Source organism: Marmota monax, unplaced genomic scaffold (genome assembly GCF_021218885.2).
Source record: "Marmota monax isolate L192 unplaced genomic scaffold, Marmota_monax_Labrador192_F-V1.1 WCK01_AAM20220418_F8-fsc00336, whole genome shotgun sequence".
NCBI lineage: Eukaryota > Metazoa > Chordata > Mammalia > Rodentia > Sciuridae > Marmota > Marmota monax.
In genome coordinates this window covers 398,821-426,305 of record NW_026693839.1, presented here as the reverse complement: position 1 = coordinate 426,305, position 27,485 = coordinate 398,821, and the positions used below count along the sequence as shown (strand labels likewise).

At 35.3% G+C, this 27,485-nt stretch overlaps 1 protein-coding gene across 1 annotated transcript in view; it reads left to right on the top strand.

Annotated features, from left to right (window-relative positions):
- Positions 1-18,608, top strand: part of Ubqln1 (ubiquilin 1) — a 53,487-nt gene extending 34,879 nt beyond the window's left edge. Inside the window, exons 7-11 of the mRNA XM_046462418.2 lie at positions 4,244-4,386; positions 12,458-12,541; positions 13,762-13,877; positions 14,118-14,286; positions 16,633-18,608. Coding sequence (XP_046318374.1) covers positions 4,244-4,386; positions 12,458-12,541; positions 13,762-13,877; positions 14,118-14,286; positions 16,633-16,785 — 665 coding nt within the window. The 3' untranslated portion in view covers positions 16,786-18,608. The remainder of the gene's footprint in view (positions 1-4,243; positions 4,387-12,457; positions 12,542-13,761; positions 13,878-14,117; positions 14,287-16,632) is intronic.
- Positions 18,609-27,485: the final 8,877 nt, after the last annotated feature.

The following is a 27,485-nucleotide window of genomic DNA, read 5'->3' as shown; positions in this document are numbered from 1 at the left end:
TACAGTGTTTTTCTCATACATATCTCCTAATGAGAGGAATGAACTTTTAGAGGATACCATTTTGTTTAATTGGGGTTCACAATTAATATTTTTTTTTTTTAACCCAAAATTGTAAATGTTCACCAGTTAATACTGACAGGTAATGAGACTTTTATTTCATTTAAAATATGTATTTATTTCAAAATTATAGTTTTAACAGCATATTTATCAGTTGGAAAAGGCATGTATAGAATTTTGCTAGATTCTTTGGCTTTAGCATGCCATTGCATTGTAGATTAATCACTTCAAATTTAAAGTAGTATTTCCTCAATCACACAGTTCAGTGAATTTTAAAATGTGAAAGTTCCTTTACACTTGGGTTGGAGCTGAAAGTGCTACTGGTAATATGAACTCAAAAATAAATTTGCAAATTTGTGGGAAGGGAGATCTTGTTGCAGTTTTTTTAATATACTTTTAATTAATTTATTTTTTAATGTGGTGCTGAGAATCAAACCCAGCGCCTCACGCATGCTAGGCAAGCGCTTTACCTCTGAGCCACAACCCCACCTCCTTGTTGCAGATTTTGATAGCACAAAAAACAAAACAAAAACACCAGTTTGACTTTCCTTGTGATTCAAACAGTTTTAGGTGTCAGAATGACTTGACTGCAGTGTGAGTTTCACATGTAAATGATAAATTGCCAATTATCTAGAAAAAAACTAATTTTTAAAGTTTCTAAATGTTTAATGATGTTGGTTTTGTTGTGGTTCTCATTTAGAAAAATTTTAATCTGAGTCATGAAACTTTATCTCTGTGAAGCCACTGTATTTGGGCATGTCAGGATATTGAACTATTTCTAATAAAAATTTATGGGATTGACTATTAAGTTTATAGGAGTAAATAATGTTCATCATGGATACTCCATCTAGTTCAATAACATCACAGACTAAAATATTTTGCAGATTGTCTGCTGATGAATAAAATAATGCATAACCATAGTTTTAACTACCTTGTTATTTTTATAAGCTTTGTAGATTGATCCAACTCAAACCTTACATGTATTTTTATCACCATCTTATATAATACATCTACTTTAGGTTGTTCCAAAGTGCTAATATTTTCTCAGCTTTGAAAATAGTCTCACTTCAATTGTTCCATGCAGATTTTTTTATATGAAACCAAGTTTTCAGTCACTTCAAACTTGGCATTGACTTCTCAAGTACAATAGATCTAAGTAGTATCAGTAACATCTGTTGACTCATCAGTAACCATGGAATATCACTCGGAATCATTTATGTTGTTTTAAATTGCATATTGTTGTTGTGCTCAATGTCTTTAACTCTTTGAGAAAAGACTGTTCTCCCAGAAGGTTAGTAGACTTAAGATTTATTTGGCTCCTACAATTAAAATTTAATTAAGTTTGCTAATTAATCACTGTTGGTAGATGACTTTCCTTAATAGGCCAATAAATAAGCCACTTGGAAACTTATCTCTGGTTCCAGCCTTATTTTCATGAGGAAATTAAGCTGTGATAAGATATTTAAATTTTGATGTTTTTCCTCACCATTGCTTTCTTGTGAGTAGGGAATATTGTGATTAGTGCTTAGTGTGGCAATCTCTGTGTATGTTGTAGTCTTCAGTGTCATTTCATAATAAACACAGTGTTTTGCCGTCTCATTTGTAGTCCACCCCCCGCACCCCGCTTATTTTCTTTTGATATGATTGGTATGCCCTGGTAGTTAAAAAAAAAAAAATGCTACAGCAATTTCATGTGACATGAATTATAACTGACTGACTCTTGTTTGTGGCACACTGAGCAGCAATATGAAGCAGTGATAGTGCTATACTCTGTTGCAAGTATTCCAACTCTGCTTTTGTAGTACAAAAGTGTGCCCATAGATAATAAACAAGTCAGCATGACTGTTCCAATAAAATAGGATTTACAGACACTAAAATTTGAATTTCAGATACTTTTTACATGTCACAAAATATTTATCTTCATTAGATTTCCCCCCTCCCCAATCATTTGAAAATGTAAAAACAATTTTTACCTTATGGGCTATACAAAAATAGGTTGTGTGCCAAATTTGCTGTGCAGGCTGTAGTTTGCCAACCTTAGAATACTTCTTGGATTCTAGGATATGGAAAAACTAAATTGATGCTTCCAACTTGAGAAAATAGGAAAAACAAATTATTATAAACAGTATTATATAAACTAGAATGTCAAATGGAAGAGTCAAGTGTATTATGCCTGATAAAAGTACATTAGGTGGAATAACGGAAAATGACAAAGCTAATGAGTTAACATAATAAGTTTTAGAATATTGGGTGATAAACTGTTAAATCACTCGGGGGAAATTCTCAGGGAGTTAGAAATAAAACACAGACACACAGTGTACCTTTAAACCAAGCTCCGGGATGGCTCCTCTGCCCTCTATCTCAGGCTCCCTAAGCTAGGAAGCGAGGATCTACAATAGAGGCTAGCAAGAGCTAGAGAGCACGCTTTGGAGTGGGCTTTTATTGGGGAACTCTAAATTCTGGGGAAAATCCTGTCCAATGAAGGTCAAGGGGGGCGGGGTTGCAAAGACAGGTGAGGTCCCTGGGGTTGTGGAGAGGCACTCCTCTACAGGAAGACACTGTTACTGGAACCCTAGGCAGTCTAGCAGCATGGCTGCTGCCTGATGCCTCATCACCCAGCAGGGGGAGTTAACTCAGTTGGGGTAAGGTTGGTCTCCCACAAATATCTTTGAGTTTGAGTGTATATAGTCAGCAATTGAAAGTCAGGGGCGGGGTACAAGTTAAACAAATTAATTAGTTTTCAAAGAAAAATTGCCTAAATAGTAGAGTTATCACATTGAATTCACAGAAATTCAACTGTAGCTCTCAGTCAAAAAGAGAAGAAAAGTAAGAATAATTATAACAAGCATTTTATACATTAACTAATTTGTCACAACCACCCTATAAAGTAAACAATATTTTCTCTATTTTACAGATGGGGAAACAGAAATATGAAGAAGTTACTGTCCAAGATTGCATAGTAGTTAGGTTGGATTTGAATCTAGATAATCTGGCTTGAAATAACTGCTCTTTAGTTACTGGCTCAAATAACATCTCTTAAATGTTAAATATGCCTGCTGTTTCACTCAGTGAAATGTGCCACTTCCCAAAGAAAATGGGATTGAGGCTTCTTTTTTCAATGTATGAGCACATTGAGTGCCTAATAGGATTCTTAATTAAGTGATCTTCTGCAATCCTGGAGGGAAACTTAATCCAGACTTTTTAACTTATGGTAGTTTTCAACAGTAATTTGACCATATCTAATTTTTGCCTGAAATTGACTTTAGAAGCTAAAGTCTTAGATAAGGAATTAGATAAGGAATTTATTATAAATGCAACCAGAATCTTAAAATCACAAGTCCTCTTTTACTGGTATATGTTGGTCATGTATTTTTGGAAATCTTAGTTTTAAAATTCTTTCTTAGTTTAGTAGGTACATAGTAGTCCCCACTTACCTGAGAGGCATACATTGCAAGACTCCCAGTAGATACCTAAAACTGCAGAGTACCAGTTCCTATGTGCTGTTTTTTCCCCCTAAAACATATGTACACAAATTTAATGCCTTTCCCATCTACTAAGCACTTAACATGAACTGTGACCATAATTTTTGCAGTCAAAACTTCTGTATTCTGAGGGGCAACAGCAAAACTGGCCTGAATTACTTTTTCCTTTACAATTTTACAGGATTTGTTTCTTACTGTAAATCTTAGTAGCCTCATCATATTTTTTTTCTCCTTTTAATAAGCTTTCACCTTTTCATTTAAAGGAAACATACTTAATGGCATCTCTGAATTTCCAGCAACACAACTCTTGTGCTTTGAAATCATTATTGAGAAAAGGTTACTTTGAACACACAAGCATTGCAGTACTTTGATGTTTAGCTACTAAGTGACAAAGTGGATGGGTAACAGATACAATATGGATGTACTTGACAAAAAGGGGTGGAGCAGGACAGCATGAGATTTCATCATGATAACTTAAAACAGTTTGCAGCTTAAAACTTATGTGTTGTTTATTTCTGAAATTTTCCACTTAATGTTTTGGATCTGTGTAAAGTGAATCTGTTGTTAAGGGAGAACTCCTGTGTACAGCTGCAGTCGCTAAAATTTAAGCACAGGTTATAGTATATTTTAATGCTTTAATTTTGTTTACGTATTTTTCTTAATAAAATGTCTTTTTTTTTTTTTTTTTTTTTAAAAACCTTCAGCTAGTATGTTCAACACACCAGGAATGCAGAGCTTATTGCAACAAATAACTGAAAACCCACAGCTTATGCAAAACATGTTGTCTGCTCCCTATATGAGAAGTATGATGCAGTCACTAAGCCAGAATCCAGATCTTGCTGCTCAGGTGAGTTTTTAAATTGTATTAAAAATAACTTCAGGGTAAACTAAAGTAACTTAATCCAGTACTTTTGATTTTGGCATATTTGTGTTGTGTGTGCTAGCTTATTAACACATTAGAAATGTAGGTAAACTCCAACTTTTTGGATAGTTTTTTTGTGTGTGTGCTAAATTAATATTTCATATAATTGAAACAATTTCATCTCTGCCTCATTGACTAGAAAGTCTGCCATTCATTCACCAGAAAGATGTGCAGGCTTACTTTATGTATGTTGAGTTAGGAAATGAGTATAAAATGTTTTGGATTTACCCTCTCAAAGGTATACTCTTCTGTGAAATGTGAACCTTTTAAAAGCTATCAAGAATAGTATCAATACGGTTGAAAGACTTTTATGTATTAGACTGCCCAGATTGAAATAGCCATGCTAAACATTGCACTTGTGGAACAACTAAAATCTTTTATTAAAAGCAGAAAGGAATTAATGAGAACGCTGTCCCCCACATCTCCTAAATTGGTACACAGGTCTTCTATTGAATTATTTGTTTTCCAGTTTGTTTTTCTGAAGAGACCAAAATTAAGAAAAATAGTGGATCTCAACACTGGCTAAACTATTCAGGATCATTTGGATCATCAGTTCTTCTTTAAAAAAAAAAATTCTGATGCTAATCTTGGTATTCTCTAATGGATTTACATCTTTCAGGTCTTAAAGAAGAACAGGATCAGTTCTTCTTTTTAAAAAATGCTGATGCTTCAATTCCCATCCTTAGAAATTTTGACAAGAATTAGATTGCATCTTTCCTCCTCCTTTTTTTAACCTTCTTGAGTCCTCTGTTTGTGATATACTGCCAGATTTGGCAACACTGAACCATGAAGAATGTGAAATGAGCCTTGCTTATCTGTAATTTATGTTTGCTGTTTATTAAAAATGCCCATTTTTTTTTACATTCTTACTATCATGTATATCTAAAAAGGACAAATTAAAAAAAAAAAAAAAAAAGGCTTTTGTAACCAGATATGGTGGTGCATGCCTGTAATCCCAGAACTTGGGAGACTGAGGCAGGAGGATCACAAGTTTATGCCTGGCCTGGGCAACATAGTGAAATCCTGCCTCAAAATAAAAAATGAAAAAGGCTGTAACTCAGTTATAGAGCACCTCAGGGTTCAATCCCCAGTAACAAAAAAGAAAGGTGAGGGCAGGCGGGGTGGGGGGGACACTTTTATAGAATGCTAGGAATTTTAAACACTTTTCTTTATTTTAATTTTAAAAAACTTTTTTATCTCTTAATTTTAAACTCTAGATCTTTATTAATAGGAGTATATAGTATATGTCTTGGCAGTATAATACATTCTGCCATTAAAAATTTTGTGTAATTGGAAATATAGACCAATTTTTAAAGAATTTTTATTTAAAAAAATTTGCATACAAATGGCTAATGAACAACACTGGATGTGCATCTTGATTTTGGAATTTGACCTTAAAAAGCACATTCCTAGCTGTTATAACCATAATTTTGTATTTATAAAGGACTTGAGTACTTTGATATACTGTTTTACTCTAAAGTAAATGTTGACAAAGAATAGCTAGGAATGGATGCCTTTACTATAGACAATTGAGAAATGTTTACAATGCACTCTGGTTTATCAGAAGATTAACATTTGTAGTTTCTATATTCACTTTTGATTTTTTTAAATATTCAAAAAGTACTAACTGTGATATAAAGTCAGGTAAATTAGGAGAAATTTCCTAATAAAATGAAACGATTTTCTGAGAAAGAATTAAAATGGCATGCTGCCGCAGTCTGGCTGGGCACAATCAGGAGCCACTTGTCAAAAGAAACTAACTTTATTTTTAGAACCACACACGCCAAATAAAATAGCCTCTCAGGAAAAACCCTCAGAGCCTCAACTGTTACCACCGGCTTTCCCATAAGCCTCTCTCTCCCCCATAAGCTTCTTTCCACCTCCCACAATCCTCCTGCTGTTGAGGCCGATTGGCTGGGTCACGTGGGTGGAGCCAAAAAAGTCCCCCAATGAGCAGCTCCGTGGTCTGAAAGGGCAGGGAAACAGCCCAATGAGCATCACCGCAGAGGAGCCAATCAGCTAGATGTTGCTGGGGCCGCTGTGAGCCAATCATCAGCCGGCAGTTGGAAGTTTGCTGGCAGCTGGAAGTTTGCTGGGGCCCCTTCTGCTGTGGCTCTTAACATCTCCCCCTCTCTGTTTAAACAACAAGCATGTGGCTTAGGGACCGTGTCTGTTAGGCAGTCCAATTCAACATATGGTCTTTACCCGTCATCGGATGAACTGACCTCTAGGTGTCAGCTTCCTGTCTTAGGTTGGTACCATTGCAATTGGATTATACCCGTCACTGACTACTGGTCCAGCATACAGCTATACTTGTGGATAGGCCTTTGCACCAGTGGGGGGGTGAGGTTCTTTGCTTCACCTTTGTTGGCCCCCAAATTTTAGACCATCATTAGTAGAGGAGGATGCAAAATGCCATGACATTAAGCCAATTGAGGGCTCCTTTGAAAAATTGTACCACCGGTGACATCATCAGCAAAAATACCCCAACACTACCACAAGTCGCTGCATCAACAGATAGTTCACAATGCATACAGGTGAGCTCACAATGTGTTCAGGCAAGTTCTGCAAGCAGTTCAGTGATGGCTATTGTAGAAGCTGTAGATTGGTTTTATCTTTGACTTCACCAGCACTGGGATGAAGATAGGAATTCTGGCAATAATGGCTAAAGAAAAAATTATGTAACATTCCAGAAGGCACTAAAAGAAAACAATTTTCTTAACAATTTACATTGTCTTCATTGGCACTGGGATGAAGATAGGAATTCTGGCAATAATGGCTAAAGAAAAAATTATGTAACATTACAGAAGGCACTAAAAGAAAACAATTTTCTTAACAATTTACATTATCTTGAAGAGAATTATTAAATATAATGAAAAGGAAAGGTGAAAGTAAACAAACAGATCTGTTAACCTTCTTTTTTGTTTACATATTAAAACAATCTTCAACAGTTGTTTACCCAATTTAAATTAAATCATATAAATCACGTGAAAAAAAAAATATTTGGATCCATTTTATCATGAGCGCTCATCTTATATGATATATGGACATATATACATTCAAACATATAACACAAAACACAAGTGTGCACACATAATATAATACATACAACACATAACATTATAGTAAAGGCCTTATAACTTTTTACAGGTGAAATCTCCATTGCAATGTTTAAAAACTCTATAGTCAAAAAATAGAACTGATCAGCAAAACATTAACCTAGGTCTGTATGAGCTTAAAAAACAAAATAGAACTTCATGATATGGCAAAGGGCAATAATAAAATAGATATTGAAAAAAGCATCCTGGTTCTGTTGCAGATGTAAGAATAGCCAAACTGGAGTTTTGGATATCAGTTGTTATGGATTTGAGCCAAATTATCTTCTTTTTGGTCTGTAGAAATCGCTTTAGTTAATCTTTCTGGAATCCAAATCGGTTGCTGTTCTCCCTGTGGAAATACATAAATAGACCCCCGACTCCAGACAATCACTGGGTCAGGACCTTGGTTAATCTCTCTGGAATCCAAATTGGTTGTTGTTCTCCCTGTGGAAACACACAAATAGACCCCCGACTCCAGACAATTACTGGGTTAGGACCTTTCCATTGTCCTGTTAGAATATCCTTCTAAAGTACCTTGGGCTTATGTACATTTTTTGGACACATATGCCTTTCCGCAGCACTAAGTCCTGATGAATCTAAATTTAAAAAGTTTAGAGTAAAAAGGGTTATTTTAAGTTTATCTTTGGGGAATATATACCCCTTCCTAATTCCTTCTTTTTGCTTTAATAAGTACATTTTAATAGTTTGATGAGCTCTTTCAACTATGCCTTGTCTCTGTGGATTGTATGGGATTCCTGTTATATGAGTAAAGCCAAATGTTGAGCAAAATTGTTTAAAAGAGGTAGAAGTATAACCAGGGGCATTATCTGTTTTTAATTGTTTTGGAACACCCACAGTGGCAAAATTTTGTAAGCAATGAGCTATAACATCTTTAGTTTTTTCTCCGGCATGAAGGGAGCCCATCAAAAATCCAGAAGAAGTATCAACTGTAACATGCAAATATTTTAATTTTCCAAATTTTGGCAAGTGTGTGACATCCATCTGCCAAATATGGTTAGGTATCAATCCTCTAGGATTGATTCCAAGATTAACTTGTGGTAAAAAGGTCACACAATTTTGACATTGTTTTATTATTTGTCTAGCTTGTTCCTTAGTTATTTTAAAACGTTTTTTGTAAAGTATTAGCATTGACATGGAACTTTTTATGAAAATTTATAGCTTCTTCTAGTGTAGAGAAAATATGTATGTCATGTGTAGTTTTATCTGCTAAATCATTGCCCAAACTAAGGGCTCCAGGCAATCCTGTATGTGCCCTGATATGTCCTATAAAGAATGGATCTTTTCTGTCCCAGATTAGACTTTGTATAGTGGAAAGCAAAGAGAAAACAGTAGAAGAAGGGGAAATCCTACCAGCATCTTCAAGAGATACTATAGCATTAACTACATACTGACTATCAGAAAATAAATTAAATACAGAATCTTTAAACATCACAAAAGCTTGTAAAACTGCATTAAGCTCTACCTTTTGAGCTGATTGTTTGGGTACTAAAAATGTAAAAGTTTGATCAGGGGTAACGACTGCTGCTGTACCATTATTTGACCCATCAGTGAATATATTTGGAGCATTCATGATAGGTGTTTTTCTTGTCATTTTTGGAAAAATTACAGGATGCAATGACCAAAAAGACAATAAAGGATTAGATGGTAAGTGGTTATCAAATGAAACATTAGATTTGCACATGATTATTGCCCAAGTATTTAACTCATTAGCTAACTCATCAATTTGATTCATAGTATATGGAGTAATAATTTTATTGGGAGAAATTCCAAACACTCCCTTTGCTGCTTTTATTCCTTTGAGTATTAATTGTCCTACAGCCTCAGGATACCTAGTAAGAATAGTGTTAGGAGAATAAGATAAATGTATCCATAATAATGGACCTTCTTGCCAAAATACTCCTGTAGGAATATTTTTTGTTGGTAGTACAATAAATAATAAAGGCAAACTTATATCAATTCTATCCAAATGCATATTTTCCATATATGTTTCAATGATTTTTAATGCCTTTCTTGCTTCAGGCGTTAACATTCGGGGTGAATTTGGATCTGATGGACCTTTTAGGATATCAAATAAAGGTCCCAACTCTCCTGTTGGTATACCTAAATAAGGCCTTATCCAATTTATGTCTCCTAATAACTTTTGAAAGTCATTAAGTGATTTGAGTTGATCTACTCGTATTTGAATTTTTGGTGGACGGACCATGGTTGAGGATAATAGAACTCCTAAATAATTAATTGGAAAATTTAATTGTACTTTATCTATTGCTATCTCTAGATTATAATTTTTTAATAAGTTTGTAAGTGTGGCATAACATTCTAGCAATGTGTTTTTATCTTTGTGTGCTAATAATACATCATCCATATAGTGAAATATTTGTAGTTCAGGATTTTGATTTCTAAGTGGCTGGATTACTTTGTTAACATAAATTTGACACATAGTTGGGCTGTTAGCCATCCCTTGAGGGAGTACTTTCCATTCATATCTCTGATCAGGACCTTCATGATTCAGTGCAGGGATAGTAAATGCAAAACGTGGACTATCCTCAGGATGAATTGGAATTGAAAAAAAACAATCTTTAATATCTATAACTAAAACATACCAGGTTTTTGGCAAAGCAGACAACTGAGGAATCCCTGATTGAGCAGGTCCCATAATAACCATCTCATTATTAATGGCTCTTAAATCTTGCAATAATCTCCATTTACCAGATTTCTTTTTGATGACAAAAATGGGAGTATTATGGGGAGATACAGAAGGTTGTATATGTCATTCTGCTAATTGTTGTTTGACCAGGTCATGGGCTGCTTGTATCTTTTCTTTAGTCAGGGGCCACTGAGGAACCCATATTGGTCTTTCTGATTTCCAAGTAATTTTTATTGTCTCAGTGGCCCTTTCTGAAAATCCAACCCATGTCTGTCTGTTCCTTGATCTATTTGTATTGGTGCTGCTATACCTTGTTCTTGTTTTTCTAATCTTTTTCCTTTCCTAAAACCTTGTCTAGTCATAATAGTGGGTGCATTTTGGTTGATGTTATTTGTTAATGTCAAACCTAATTGATCTAGGACATTTCGTCCCCATAAATTTATAGGAAGATGATCCAATACATATGGCTGTATAGTTCCTTCACATCCTTCAGGATCCTTCCAATCTAATACCATTGCACTTCTATGGGGATTAGTTGCCACTCCTAGGCCTCGAAGCGTTTGAGTGGCTTGTTGTAATGGCCAATGTTTTGGCCATTCTTGACGAGAGATGATGCTAAGGTCTGCACCTGTATCCAGTAGCCCATTAAATTCATGTCCTTGAATATTTAGTTTTAGCATGGGGCGAGAATCTAAATTTAAAGACAGCATAGCCCAATCTACACCTGTGGAGCCTAATCCCTTGGAACCTTTTTCTACAGTACGACTGGTAAATTTATCATGTAGGCTGGGTATTATTAGTAACTGTGCTATTCTATCTCCTGGTGAAATTACTGATATACCCTTTGGAGAACTGGCTATAATTTTTATTTCACCTTCATAATCGGGATCAATTACCCCAGGACTTATCATAAGTCCTTTTAGAGTAGAAGAGCTGCGTCCCAATAATAAGCCTACTGTTCCTTTGGGAAGAGGTCCTTTCACCCCTGTGGGAATGATTTAAATCTCAAAAAGTAAATGTGGTAATCTCATTAATATGTTCATAATAAAGAAGTATCTGACTGAAGCAATAAAGAAGCAGGTTTGTTGACCTCAAGTAGGTATTATTTTATTTTCTGTGAACTTATTGATCACCTTGAAATGAATACTTTATGTCCATAAATCATTGTCAGATTCCTTCATTGATTGTGTTGAAATTAAATGATCCATTTTGCAACAATGGAAGAATTAGAAGAGGGAGGGGAATTCTCTTTACTTCTATCATTTACATGTAATTGCTCTTCGATATGGTTAGCTATACTAGAGAAAAAGGATCATTTCCTCCCTAGATTTTGGACAGGTAAATAGACTATCAGTAAATCATTGTTAGTTGACGTCACACTTTATACAAAATGATGTAAAATTTGTCTTTTTCAAAACTGTACTAATTTATTAGTTCCTGCTTTTGCTGTTAGTGAATTGTAATATTAAGTTTCAAGTATCCCACATCATGTTAATATTCGCCCTGACTTAAAATTCTTAACCCCTGTTGAAGGTTAGGAGATAATGCCACTTTTATTTTCTCTGGTGGTAGTGAGGTAAAATCCAGATACTAATCTTGGTGTTCTCTAATGGATTTACATCTTTCAGGTCTTAAAGCATTTTAACAGTTTTCCCAGAGGACTGTTGGTGCTAGTTTTGGCTGATTTTCACCTAGCAGCTCCATTTCTCTGGCAAGTTGGTTGCTGTTTTGTGGTGTTATTTTTCCAGACATAATATTAACTGTTTTGTAGTAGACAGGTAGAAATAGCGATTCCAGATCTGGATTTTTCTCTGTGCTTAACCACTTGTGCATCGCGGTTTCTAAGCAAGCCATGTATAGTATTGATGTTTATGTTTATTCTGTCAGTGTAGCAGAAAATGTATCCTCATGACAGCCAGTTACTCCCATTTTTCTTTCTGAAGCAAAAATTCACCTTTTCTTAAGGAAAAGCCTAAGAAAATGATTGCTTATAGTTTTTAGAACACTGCATGTCATTATAATAACCACCATTCTTATTGAGAGAGATGATGCTGTGTCCCCTTCTCCCCAGGTCCTTGTTGTGGACAGTATTTTCCCTTCTTTTTATTTATGTTCTATCTTCCTCTCTTTTAAATGCCAGCTTAGGCACTTAGGGGAAGATAGAATATTAAACAAGGTACATTACTTGTTTCAGATATTTCCAGTTAAAATTGTTTGAACACTTGCCCCATAGATGATGCTGAATAATCCCCTATTTGCTGGAAATCCTCAGCTTCAAGAGCAAATGAGACAACAACTCCCAACTTTCCTCCAACAAGTGAGTAAGAAAAGATGCTAGCTATCTTCGGTAATGATTTGCTTGAAAAAGTTTGTTGATGAACATTTTCCTTGCTCTTCTTTGGCTGATAGCAAAATATAGAATAGAATATGATAATCCTGCCAATTCGTAGAGAATTCAGCTTGATCCTACCTGAGCCCCATTTTACTGCTGACCTTTTGCTTATGTTTCTTTAATGTTAATTCTGAGGAAAGAGCTACTTTTTTTTCCCCTTTGCTTTCGAGGATTTAGGATTTTGAATGCTTTGTTAATACCATAAATCATTTCCTTTCACTTTACTAACTTTGAAGTGCTGCTCTGTGTCATATGATATACTTTTTGGTTTTAATCTCAAGTCACAGGAAAAGCTACCCTATTCTGTTGTATAAATTGGATTCTTTGTAATGTTTAATTTCTTGTAAATTAGTAGAAAGCCTGTTTTCTAAGGGCTAAATCTCATTTCCTCAAACCTGGAATTTTGTAAAATTAAAATTGTAAGTGTTGTCATATAAGGAAGATTTTATTATTAAAAAAGTACTGAGATTGCCATGGTATTTTATTATTTAAAAAGATAATTGAAAAGTCAGTTTTGGTGTTTTGATACTGGTAGTTAGTTCTAGGGCTTTATTTATTATGAAAATGATTCTCAGGCCTGTCATTCCTTAGCCGAGGTTAGTTAGTGTTCTTGATCTATTGTAATGATGTAAGCCTATTTTTTGGTCAGGTGGTGAATATCTGAAGGTGGAAAAGCTGAATTCAGGACACAAGTATTAACTTGAGTTTTGGAATTATTGTTTTAGAGTGTACATTATTGGTAAATTGTTACATTAGCAACAGATACCACTTGATCAGGTGGAATAAGTGGCTTTCACCATATTACCTTGTTGTGCATTTGGAGGCTCTCTTAGAAATAATAAATTTTTCTTCTGTTGGAGAAGGGGAATAGTTGTGGCTTCCAGAGTCACTCCTGATTGTCTTCCATTATGCAAATGTCTTTCATGATGAACTTGGGAGGAAGTCAAATAATGATTTGCATACTAGATTTGCTGTCAAAGAGGAGGACTTGTGTTTTGTTTGGGGGAAAGAAATTATGTATTATCATATTCTGGGAGTAAGGTTTTAGATTTTTCTCAAGAAACACAGGAGAGGAAAGATGTGAAAATTACCGACACTGATATTAATTCCCTTGTAACCACTGATTTTCTTTCATTGTTCCTTAGATGCAGAATCCTGATACTCTATCAGCAATGTCAAACCCCAGAGCAATGCAGGCCTTGTTACAGATTCAGCAGGGTTTACAAACATTAGCAACGGAAGCCCCCGGCCTCATCCCAGGGTAAGCTTATTTGGGGAACGTTATGAAAGTGCATAATGGTTGTTTTCTCTCAAAATTTCACATTTAATGTCATTTCTGATATTTTTGAGTGAGATTATTTTTAGTGAGAACTTTCAAGTTATAAATGCTTATTTTTAAGAAGGCAACTAATAATATGTTAAAAAGTGTGTGAGTCACTACCTGTTCTAGAGTCTAGTTTTACAAGTCCTTAGATTTGTAATGAATTTGTGCTTTCTCTAGGTTTACTCCTAGCCTGGGGGCTTTAGGAAACACTGGAGGCTCTTCAGGAACTAATGGGTCTAGTACTACACCTAGTGAAAACACAAGCCCCACATCAGGAACCACTGAACCTGGACATCAGCAATTTATTCAACAAATGCTGCAGGCTCTTGCTGGAGTAAATCCTCAGGTAACAGTTTCTTTTTCTTCAAGTTTTGCCTTCTTTAATATTAGAAATTTAGGAATTTCTAAAAATAAAAAGGAAAAAGTAGCTCTTTAGTATTTTGACTAATGAAGAACACAATTTTAAGAATCTTGAATCTAAAATTAAGCATTATAGAAATTGTCAAATTTAGTGCTGTATCATTTGCTAAAGGAAGCATTGTTAATTCTTGGGAAGAATGTTTTAATCCAGTGCCTTATTTGTTTTACAAAATTTTGTCAGGAGGAATAGAAGCTTAATTATCCTCAGAACCCCCTGGATAGTTGTAGTGTAGTCTTTATTTTTACTTGGAAAAAGCCTGTCTCAATCCTATACCATAACATCACCTCCTGTGTAACTTATGAACTTGAGTTACACATGAACATGAATACCCTACCTCTCAGAAATGTTGTTATATCTGTAAACATTGGCTTTACCAAGAATGCGCCATTAGACAAAGATAATTGCCAGTTCAAATCTATTTTGATAGGTTGCCTCCATACTTCAGCATGGAAAAAAGTGTCTCAAGATCTGTTAGATGCAGGAGCTGGGGTTGTAGCTCAAGTGGTAGAGTGCTCAACTAGTACATGTGAGGCACTGAGTTCGATCCTCAGCACCCCATAAAAAATAAAATATATCCACCTAAAACTAAAAAAATAAATTTTTTTTTAAAAAAAGTTCTGTTAGATGCTAATTTCAAGCCTTGATAAACAAAGGAGGATGTTGTTATCTTGTGTGTTTGTGTGTGTGTGTGTGTGTGTTTTGGTACTAGTGATTGAAACCAGCGGTGCTTAACCACTTAGAAACATCCGCAGCCTTTTATTAATTTTTTTATTTTGAGACAGGGTCTTGTTAAGTTCCTTAGGACCTCGCTAAGTTGCTGAGACTGGCTTTGAATTTAACCTTTGTCTTGCCTCAGCCTTCCGAGCTGCTGAGATTATAGGCATGTATCGCTGCACCCAGCTCATGTTTGTATTCTTGATACCTTGCATAGTTTCTAGCTTATGGTGGTTACTCATAAGTGTACATTGAATTAATACAAACAAAAGATTTGGTTATTGGACAGAATTAATCTTTATATCAGTTGGGCAGTCTCTCCATTACCAGGTAGACTAGGATTGTTTGGATATTTATGTTTTTTGTTTTAGTTCATTTCTAAAAGATTTGATGTGGCTGAATTGTCAGCATTAGGAATATAGTTTATGAACTTAAAAGTTTCGGAATTGGCTAGTAAAGTTATTGAATCTCAGCCTTATTGGAACTTCAGGTTTTTATACATGAGAATACTGGTTTATAAAGTTACTCAGGTAGTAAGTAGCCACATAATCTAGTTCTAAACTATTTGCTTTTATGTTTTTTCCATCCCCCATGAGCCTGTAAAATAATGGTTGAAGTTTATTATAATGCTGCTGCTTTTTATTGTTTTGTTGTTGTTTTGGGGTGGTGCTGGGGATTGAGCCCAGGGCCTTTTGCCTGCTAGGCATACACCTATGCGCTGAACTACATTCTTAGCCTGTAGGACTTCAATTTTTTAAAGGGAAAATTGCACGATCTATTTGAAAAGATTAAGTGTAAACTAGAGTAAAATAAAGTGCGAATTTTAAATATGTTGAATGTTGGATAATGAGTTCTTTTAAATTGGTGCATCCCAGTTATACAGAATGGTGGGTTTCATTGTGCATATTTGCATGTACATAAAAAACACAATTTGATCAATTTTACCCCCTCCTACTCCTTTCTTTCCCTTTACTCTAATGGTCGCATACTTTCATGGCATCTCTTTTTTTCCCTAACTTCCACACATGAGGGAGAACATACGATACTTTTCTCTTTGACTTTGGTCTCCAGTTGATCCATTTTCCTGCAGAAAACTTCACATATACCATATTTTCTTTACCTATCCATTCGTCTGTTAACAGACACCTGGGCTGATTCTATAATTTGGCTATTATGAATTGTGTTGCTTTAACCATGGGTATGCAGGTATCCCTAAAGTATGCTGACTTTAGTTCCTTTTATAGCTGGATCTCATATGGTTAGTTCTTTTTTTTTTAGTTTTTTTGAGGAGCCTCCACACTCATTATCATAGTGGTTGTATTATTTATATAACAAATTCCCACCAACAGTGGTATAAGTGTTTTCTTTTCCCTCCTGTTCCTTCTAGCACTTATTGTTATTTGCGTTCTTGATGATTGGCTAGGCAGGTGCTTATAAAGTGCAGTAGATCAGCATATGTTTTAAAAAAGCAGTTAAAGTATTAAAGTTATTTAGGTGTGACATGGATTGGTTTCCCTTTGAGTAAGCTTGCTTATTTATTTATTTATTTATTAACAGCTACAGAATCCAGAAGTCAGATTTCAGCAACAACTGGAACAACTCAGTGCAATGGGATTTTTGAACCGTGAAGCAAACTTGCAAGCACTTATAGCAACAGGAGGTGATATCAATGCAGCTATTGAAAGGTTACTGGGTTCTCAGCCATCATAGCAGCATTTCTGTATCTTGAAAAAATGTAATTTATTTTTGATAACGGCTCTTAAATCTTTAAAATACCTGCTTTATTTCATTTTGACTCTTGGAATTCTGTGTTGTTATAAACAAACCCAATATGATGCATTTTAAGGTGGAGTGCGGTAAGATGTGTGGGTATTTCTGTGTTTTTCTTTTTTGGAACAGTGGGAATCAATGCTTTTTCATTTAAGGCTACTGCATGCATCAAACACTTCTGCATTTATTGTAATTTTTTAAAAACATCACCTTTTATAGTTGGGTGAACAGATTTTGTCCTGCATCTGTCCATTTTATTTGCTTTTTAAACATTAGCCTATGGTAGTAATTTATGTAGAATAAAAGCATTAAAAAGAAGCAAATCATTTGCGCTCTATAATTTGTGGTATAGTATTGCTTATTGTGACTTTGGCATGTATTTTTGCAAACAAAATGCTGTAAGATTTATACTACTGACAATTTTTGCTTTATTTGAATACTGTATGCACATTTGGGACTGCATTTCTAGAAACATACTGTGTTAGGTTATCTAAGCAGAATACCTATAACCAAAAAAGTAAAAATAAGGAAATACTTTTAAAGCTTAGTGTTTCCTAGTTGTATAGAATCTTACAGCATCTTTGATGAACATCTCAGCAAAAGTGCCAGTTAGTCAGGTTTGTTAAAAATATGGTAGAAAAGCTGATTCTGGTTATCTGTTTAGGGACATTTAATTGTACAGACAGCGTAATGTAACATTGTCTCAACATTCACAGATTGACTGTAAATTACCTTAATCTTTGTGCAAACTGAAGGAACACCTTAGTATACCCCAAGATGCATTTGCCTAGGTCTTTACAGCTTCTCCCATAGTAGTTTAACAGGCATTACAATTTGTAATTGAAATGTTGCTTTCACTGAAAGTGTTGATGTTTCAGTTACTTTTAATTGCCATATAAAAATAGAACAATCTTCTGGGTTTATCAGTTTGTTTTTTTTTTCGTGCACAGGCAATACATGAATTTAAAATGATTTGTTAGCCACTTGTTTCTGAAGTGTTTGGATAGTTCTATTAAGAAATAGTTAAATATTGTGCTTTTCAGAGACTCAGAGAAGGGAATGGGGGAGGGGGGCGAGACGGAATCTATCCTGAATTGGGCCAGCCTAAACTAAATAATACTGGCAATCAAGATTCTGTTAGGATTTCTGTGCATATAGTGTAGTCACGAAGTCTTATTTGGGGTGAAAAAGAGCCGTTTTAACAATGTTGAGTACATTTGGCTGTTCTACAGCCTTTTTCTTCCCTCCCCAAAGAAGTTCTCTTTGCCTAACTCTCAAATTGTTGGGGTGGTACATTCCTTTAGGACCAATTAAAACATAACTTTTAGAGGGTCAGTAATATATTTGGCTGACTCTGGTTCAGTATTCTCTTAGGTCGTTATTTCTCTCATGTACAGTTTCAGGAAATTAAAATGTTAAAATAACCTAAAATGAGTTCAGACCAATAAAATCAAGGGAAATACAAGATGAATTCCATTATTTCTGTAAGTTGCTTGCTATTAAAAAGCCAAGAGGCCAGGTTGCCCACCAGTCCATGCACTGTTCTGACACTTTCCCCAGGAGGAAAACATGTACAGAGGTCAGGGTGGAGGCATAACCACAGGAGATTAAGAATGTTCATGTGTCTTTACTCTTTCTGCCTTATGCCTCAGTCTGGTTTAAAGACTTTTGTATTGGTGAATGGCAGTATACAGTGTGGGACAGTGTCATAACTAATTTGATGATTTATTAATCACAAAATAACAATAAATCTCTAGCTTTTACACTTTGGTTTGTCTTGCCTCTTTTGTAGAAAGATAAAGATGTCTTCTCTCTGTCTTTTAAAAGCTTTTGAAGTAGGTTCACCCCAAATTTTGTCACACTTTACTCATTTTAGTAATTTTTCAAGCTTTCCAATGTTGTATACACTATGTTATGGTGTGTTAAAATTTGCAGCTTACTGGGAAGGGATGTGACTTGGGCTCTGCTCTTTTTTGGTTCTGGCTAGTTAATTTGACTTTGAGTAAGATTTCATGATTTCTTTTATAAGTCTTTCATGATTTCTTTTATAATTCTTTAAGATCTTAAAGTACCTTTAAGCTGTTGCAGAGGCATGAGTTTTTATTTGTTTCTGATATGTTTACCTTAGATCTAAATATCTGTTAAATGGTCAAAATCCCACTTAATGATGGTGTGAAAGCCATCCATATTAAGTAGAAACTGTACTTCACATTTTGAATTTTGATATTTCCCCAGGTTAGCAATATGTGATATGATACTCATTTGGGATGTTGGGGAGGCAGCAGCAGCAGCAAGCCATACCTCCAAGTCAGCCACTTAAACATGAGGGTAAAAGACTGATTCTCCAAGTATACCATGTTGCTAAGCTGTGATGTTTGGTAGGTAAGGTATTTTAAATGCATTTTCAGCTTAATGGTATTTTCCACTTATGATAGGTTTATCAGGAAGTGAACATATTCTAAGTTGAGCATGTTTGAAATTCTTAAAAACACAAAACAGACATTTAAAATACAGTAGGCTTAAATTGTTCTCATTGAGTTATTTAGTACAAATTGAATAAAGAATGGTCTGGTAAAAGTAACATTTCAGGATTTTATTTCCCAAGTGGAACCTTTATGATATATCTTAAAGTTAGCAAATATTGAACAATCATAAATCACTGTTGGCCTGTGTGTATTCAGATTCTTAGATTTCAAACTTGGTTTAACTATAGTGGTAAAAGGGGTTTTTGGATTTGGAAAGACATTATTACTATGCAAATAGGTAAATCAGTGACAAAATATAACAGAATAGATAACAATTAGTGACAAAAGTGAAACTAGACATATTTAACCAAAAAATGATGTGGTTAAGGCAAGGAAATCCTGTATGTTGTACTTTCTCTCAGAGGTTAATATTATACTTGTTAAAAACCAGAAATCCTGCAGTAAAGAAGTCTGTTTGAAAGTGGTTACTCCAGCCTTTTCAAATCTTTATTTGACCACTTTTCAAGGGAATGCCATATTCAATGACACTCTGTGGGGGAAACTACACTTAGAAATCATCCCTTCTCTGGTATTGCACATGATATTCAGCTATTTTCCTGGGCTTATATATGGCTTGCCATTCTTTCTGGGCTCAGTTCTGCAGTCTTTTTAAACTGTGCTAATCCAGTGATTTATTTATTCTGAACCACTTTAAATGGATGTGTTTTCTCATTCTCACCTCACAGTGCTTTGTTCTATTTTGGTTTTCACTTTTCTGCTCTGAAATTGTCAGTTAAGTAACATCAAATGTCCTTCTCAACTTCTCTATTATCTTTTCTCATAAGCATCCATTACCTCAGAAACTTGTCATTTTTATTGAACATCTATTACATTCTTTCCAGTTTCAGTAACTATAACAAAGTTCTGTTCCACATGGGCCTCACATAATAGGAAGTGGAGAGTTTGACAATAAACAACACATATATTGCCTGCCAGGGCTAATAATAGATAATTTAGTGAAAAATTCAGCATAGTAAGGAAGCTAGGTCAGGAAGGGGGTTGGTGGTTATTCTTACAAAATAGAGAAAGCTACATTAAGAAGGTGATATTTAGCCAGGCATGGTAGTAAATGCCTATAATCCAGAGGCTCAGGAGGCTGAGGCAAGAGGATTGCAGGTTCAAAGCCAGCCTCAGCAAAAGCAAGGCACTAAGCAACTCAGTGAGACCCTGTCTCTAAATAAAATACAGTTTCATGTGCTATGACAAGGGGTTTAAAGTGGTGGGGAAAAGTTAGAGTGGACTGAGGAGATAGTGAAGGTCATAGAAATTGCAGTAGTTGTAGGGAGAGGCATATGTTGGTAGTGTGCAAGTTTGCCTTCTTTCCGGTGGGGAAATCCATCATGTTTGTATTCTGTTGGGAGTTATCAGTGTATGATCATTCACAGAAAGGGTTGAGGGAAGCAGTCTTAATGTGACTGTTTTCTACCAAAAATCACAGAGAGACAGGAGGAGTTGTTCATTTTTGATTCACAGAATAGTTTTTTTTTTTTTTTAATTTTAAGTTTTTGAATAAAAATCACCTGAGTACATAGGCTAAGGTGTGTGAGAGTGAGTTTCTGGTTCTTTCCAGTAGTCATTTTCTCAGCTGGGGCTACCTTTCATTGTCAGGAAAAAGTGGTTTTTGTGTATCCCATTTGAACTGTTCTTTGTGAGTAACATCTTTTGCAGTAGAGGAGAAACACCCCCTTTCTAACATTTCTGTTTTAGTGAAATTGAGTAGAATGAAATTGAGATTTCCTATAGAACTAGGACAGTGGTGTAGCACATCCTCAGTTTGTTATCCTACTCTATACATGTTAATGTTTGTTTTTCTAACTTCTAATTATAACATGACTGGTCGAGACTCACAGCCCACTCTTGTCTTGCTTTACTCTGTCCTTAGAGTAGTGATAGGCATGGATAGGGCCACTAATTTTCCTTCAGAAATCCAAAGGTCAGTGTGGAGCCAGATTCTTTAATGGGCATATAATCATCAATTGTGCATTCGGTCTAGATTTTTAAATTTGTTCTTTTTAATTATTCATCATAGTAGAATCTATTTTGATATGTTTATATAAACATGGAATATATTTTATACTAATTAGGATCCCAGTCTTCTGGATGTACACGATGTTGAGATTCATTGTGGTGTATTCATATATGTACATAGGAAAGTCAAGGTCAGATTCTTTCACAGACTAGATTTTTTTTTTTTAAAAGAAAAGTCATTCAGACATATTCTTCACTCCTTTACACTTGCCAGAGACGGGAGGGAATTTCTGCTGTTGAGTATTATCTAATGCTTTAAAACCAAATACTCCATAAGTTGTGGCTTAGGAGCAAGTCAGCTTCCCCATCCGCCAATACTGTGGAGTGAACCCAGGACCATACACATACTAGACAAGTGCTCTATCCACTGAGCTACATCCCCATCTCTTATTTTGTTTGTGAATGAGCATTTTTAGTAGGATTTGATGAATATAGATATAGTGATTTTCCCGGATATGGAGAATTTACATGGAAGAGGGGTTATTCACATGGCTTTACAAGCATGCTTTCATCCGGGAGTGTACTCAGGATCTAAGTTCTCTCCAATTTTAGGCCTTTCTACGGGGCTGCTTGTACTTGTGTACAACATGGTGACTGGGCTTCAAGAGCAGATATTAAGAAAAATGAAAGCTGCCTGCTTTTTAAATCCTGGGCCCAGTATCATTTCTCCCATAGTCTGATGGTCAAGCAGTCTTAGCTTGTCCAGATTTAAGAGGAGAGGTCAGAGACCCCATTGCTGATGGGAAGAATATAAAAGAATTTGTGAACATCTTAATCTACCACACACTCTAATCCCAGTAGGAGAAAAATGATGAGTGCATTTTTCTACTTAACTGTTCCTGTCTAAGAAAAGTTGTGACTCAGCTGCTTGTTGAATATTATAGAAGGAACTAGGTTATTCTTGACTTTGAGTCCTGTTCTCTGGGAAACAGTCTGTGCAAAAGAGGCATACATTGTAGTCTACTTCTTCCTTGTGGCAGTGAGGTTAGGAAGATGGGCATGACCCCTGTGGGCCTTTGGCTTTATTTTTTTTAAAAAAAAAAACTGTGGTAAAATACCTATGATATAAAATTTACCGATATAGTTATTTTAAAAGGTACTATTTAAAGTGGTATTAAGTATATTTATAGTATTCTATCATCACTATCATCTAGAACTTTTTCATCACCCAAAATGAAACCCTGTAACCATTAAACAGTCACACTCTTCTATTCTCCCCTAACTCCAGTCCCTGGCAACTGCTAGTTTGCTTTGTCTCTGCATTTATGTACTCTGCAAAGTTCATATATAATATGTATCTTCATGTCTGGCTTCTTTCACTTAGTGTGTTCCCAAGAACCATCCATATTGTACAGTGTATTTCATTCCGTGGCTGAATTATATTTCTTCATTTGTATTTACCACATTTTACTTATTTGTCTGTTGAAGAGCACTTCGGTAATTTGCCTGTTGTGAATAATGGTTCAGTGAACATTGCTATACAAGTTTGAATTTGTTTTCAGTTCTTTAGGATATATACCTAGGAGTGAAATTGCTGAGTCATATGGTAATTCCATTTTTAGTTTTGACAGTTGCTAAATTATTTTCCACAGGGGCTGTCCCTTTATTTATTTATTTATTTTTCCTTCTTTCTTTTTTAAGGAGCTCTGAACATTAAAACCAGGGGTGTTCTACCACTGGGCTATATCCCCAACCTTTTTTTTTTTTTTCCCTAAATTTTGGAGATAAGGTCTTGCTTAGTTGCACAGGCTGGCCTTGAATTTAAAATCTTACCTCAGTGTCCTGAGTGGCTGGGATGACAGTTGTGCACCACTGTACCCAGTGGGTATATCATTTTTATTTTTGCCATCAGTTTCTATATTTCCCAAGGTGTGTTTTGTTTTGCTTTTTAAATATTCATTCTGTTAGGTATGTCCTTGTGATTTTGATTTGCATTTCGGTAATGAGTAATTTTTGTTTAATTTGCAATTGGTCTGTAATTTACAAGGGGAAGACTAGAATATTTCACCCATTCCCACCCCTGCTCTTGGGGGGGGGGGAGAACAAGGACAAATAATGCATCAAAGAAAACAGAATTATTGGATGTTGAAATGGTGCTGGTGACATTCCAAGATGATCTTGGAATGACCAAATAGAGATGTCTGGTTCTTGCCTCATTCACAAAAAAGAATCAAAACAATGAATGAATAGTTGCATTTCAAGGAGAGTGGCTGAGGAAGAACATTGGAACTCAGCAAAGGAAGAGATGGAAACCTTATAGGGCATGGAAAATTGTAGGCTATTGAGCTTGCAGCTGATATTCCTTGGGATCTTGAGCTTAACCTCCTTGGATCTTCAGTCTCAGGATGTGCACTCAGGGCCTTGGTATTATTTGCTTGCATCTTCTTCAGAGTCTTCAGTTGTCCTTCTTGGCAAAATGCATGTTCTCAGGTGCTCTTGTGGGGAGCCATTTGTGAACTAAAAGCAATGTTGCAGCCATTAGGCAGGAAAGTTTGTTATCAGAAACTCAGTAGCAATCCCATTGGTTTGAGAATGCCTGGTTCATGTGGCATCGCTCCATCTCAAGTTAAGCACAGCACTGCAGATGGGTGGGACTCAATAAGAGCCAAACAGCCTGCCTATCCCCTCCTGTTTTTCTGAGAAGAATCAAGCACCAAGACAACACTCCTCCGACACTTTATACCTACCAATCCCCATTGATCTGTACCACTATAAATAAAGCAAGCATGGGCTGCATCTTTGTACCCCTCTGGTTGTCTTAACCCTTCACCCCCCCCCCAAAAAAAAAAAAAAAAACATATTTCTGGTCTCATGTATTTTGTGGTACTGTTTTCATAGCTTTTATTTCGTACCCAGCCCATCCCTAGAACAGAATAGAAATTCAAAAATTAATCCATCTTTACAGCCAACTGGTTTTTCAAGAAAGATGCCAAGAGTGTCCATGGGAGAAATGACAATCTCTTCAAAATATGGTGGTGGGAAAATGGAGGAGATATATAAATTTTTATATATATAATTTCCCTCGCTTATGTGGGACGTGAGAGACCCTTAAGAGATTCATATCTTTGTGATTGGGGCTTATTCATGCCATTTTTAGGACTGATTTTATGTGGTATTGTTCTTGGACTTGGCCACATCTTAATTGTAACCTATGACTCCCTGAGTACCTGGAACCAGAAAAGGAAGCAACAGTAGCATTTTATATACTAATAACAAATTGGTTGAAAGCGAAATAAAAAATGTAATGCTGTTCATGGTAACTTTAAAACTAACAAACACTATGACAAATTTGACCAAGAAAGTGAAAGATCTCTACAATGAAAATTATAGTGGAGAAAGAAATGAAAGAGGACACACAAAACAATGGAACAACATCTCATGCTTTAGATTGGAGGAACTGACATTATTAAAACATCCATACTACCCAAAGCAATGTGTAGATTCAATGTACTCACCATCAGTATACCAGTGTTTTTCACAGAACTAGGGAAAAAACCAAAATGCATGTGGAACCACGAAAGATCCAGAATAGCCAAAGCAGTCCTGAGCACCTCCATCCCAGTCAAAATATACTACAAACTACTGACTTCAAAATATACTATAAAACTACAGTGATCAAAACTGTATGTTGCTGGCATATAAAAACATATATGAGACATAGAACAGAATAGAAATTAAAAAATTAATCCGTCTTTTCAGCCAACTGGTTTTTCAAGAAAGTTGCCAAGAGTATCCATAGGAGAGATGACAGTCTCTTCAAAACATGGAGGTGGGAAAATGGAGGGGATATATAAATTTTATATATATATATATATATATATATATATATATATATATATATATATATATATATATATGGGTGAATGAAACTTGCCACTTCTCAGCATGTACAAAAGTCAATTCAAAATGGATTAAGGATCTAAATGTAAGATCCCAAACTATTAAACTGCTAAAGGAAAACACTTCAAGATGTTGGGCTAGGCAAAGATTTTTTTTTTTTGATAAGACTTTAAAAGCATAAGCAATAAAAGCAAACCTGGATAAATGAGATTATATTAAACTAAGAAGCTTTTACACAGTAGATAAAACAGTTAAGAAGTGACATAGAGGGCTGGGAATATTATAGCTCAGTTGGTAGAGTGCTTGCATGCACAGGGCCCTGGCACCTCCCCACCCCCAAAAAAAGTGACCTAGAGAATGGGAGACAAATATTTGCAAGCTTTTCATTTGACAAAAGGTTAATACCTAGAATATGTAAGGAATTAAATAGCAAAAAATAATAATAATAAATAAAAATGGGCAAAGGATTTGACTACATTTTTTTATTAATTTTCATTTAAAAATTTTTTTTTTAGTTATACATGGTGAATGTATTTTGACATTAAGTGTACATGGAGTACAACTTCCCATTCTTCTGGTCATAGGTGATGTGGAGTTACATTGGTCATATGTTTATACATGAACATAGGAAAATAATGTCCAATTCATTCTACTGTATTTCCCTGAATAGATATTTCTTTAAAGAAAATATACAAATTGGGGCTGGGACTAGCTCAGTGGCAGAGCGCTTGCCTAGCATGTGTGAGGCACTGGGTTCTATCCTCAATACCACATAAAAATAAATAAAATAAAGGTACACTGTCTATCTACAACAACAACAACAAAAACTTAAGAAGGAAAATACTCAAATGGCCTAAAGGTATGTGAAAAATGCTCAATATCACTAATCATCAAAACTACAATGAGATACCATCTCACTTTATCTAAAAAACAGTGCTGGTGAAGATATAGAGAAGAGAACCCAATGCACTATTGGTGGGAATGTGAATTAGTATAGGCATTATTCAAGATGGTATAGGAGTTCTTCAAAAAACTAAAAAATAGAACTACCCTATGAACCAACAATCCTACTACTGGTATATATCCAAAGGAAATTAAATATTATATCAAGGAGATACCTACCCAACCAAAATATAAAATCAACTGAGATGTCCATTGGTGGTCCAGTGGATAAAGAAAATGTGGCATATTTGCACGAATACTATTCAGACATAAAAAAGGATGAAATCCTCTAATTTGCAACAACATGGATAGAATGAGAGGTCATAGTGTTAAGTGGAACCAGGTATGACAAAGATTCCATGTTCTCATTTGTGGAAATTAAAAACATTGATCATATAGAAATCGATCACGTAGAAGTAGTAGAGAATAGACAGGGGTCACTAAAGGAATGGAGAGGGGAAGGGCAACAAGTGACAGCAAAAAGGGTAGATCATGGGTGCTAAAATTAGGGAAACTAGTTCTAATGTTCTGTAGCACAGGAGAGTAATTATAGTCTGCAATAGTTGTACATTTCCAAATAACTAGAGAAGAGTGAATTTTCCCAGCACAAAAATAGTATTTAAGGAAATGGAAATGTTAATTACTCTGATTTCAACATTATACTCTGTATCAAATTGTAATGCTGTATACCACACATATAAGTACAAGTACTTATGTCAGTTTAAAAATCAATAAAAAAGTGTTGCTGGTTGTAGGCAATACTGTTGACCAACCTGAACTCTGGTTTTTACAGAACAATCTTAGAAGTTCTATATTCTTTTCTCATTGCTTTCTCCATCTAACTCCCGTACATGACCACCCAGCATGACTTTAATCTCCTCTTGAAGGTATGATTTGTGCCATATCCTCATATGCTAGGCCTACTTTGCATGCATATACTGTGTGCCCTGTGAACACTTATCCCAATTTTGAAGTGACACTGTTGGAAGTCCCAAGATCACATAGGCATAGGCGATGGGTGCAAACAAGCTTAGTAAAGGCATGTGGGTGAAATGTTCATGGAGAAGATATGTGAGTGATGTTGATGATTTCTATTCACATGAGAAAGACACGAAACATTTATTAGACAGTAAGGCAAGTAGATGGTGACATCCTTAAGAAATTGACACATTAATTGAGAGTTACAGAGTTTTATCGGCAAAGGTGTAGTAGTTCTTAAGACTTGCTTCACATTTGAATCAACTAGAGATTAAAACATTTATTCTCTGGGTGAAGCTCAGGCATGAATTTTTAAAAAGCTCCCAG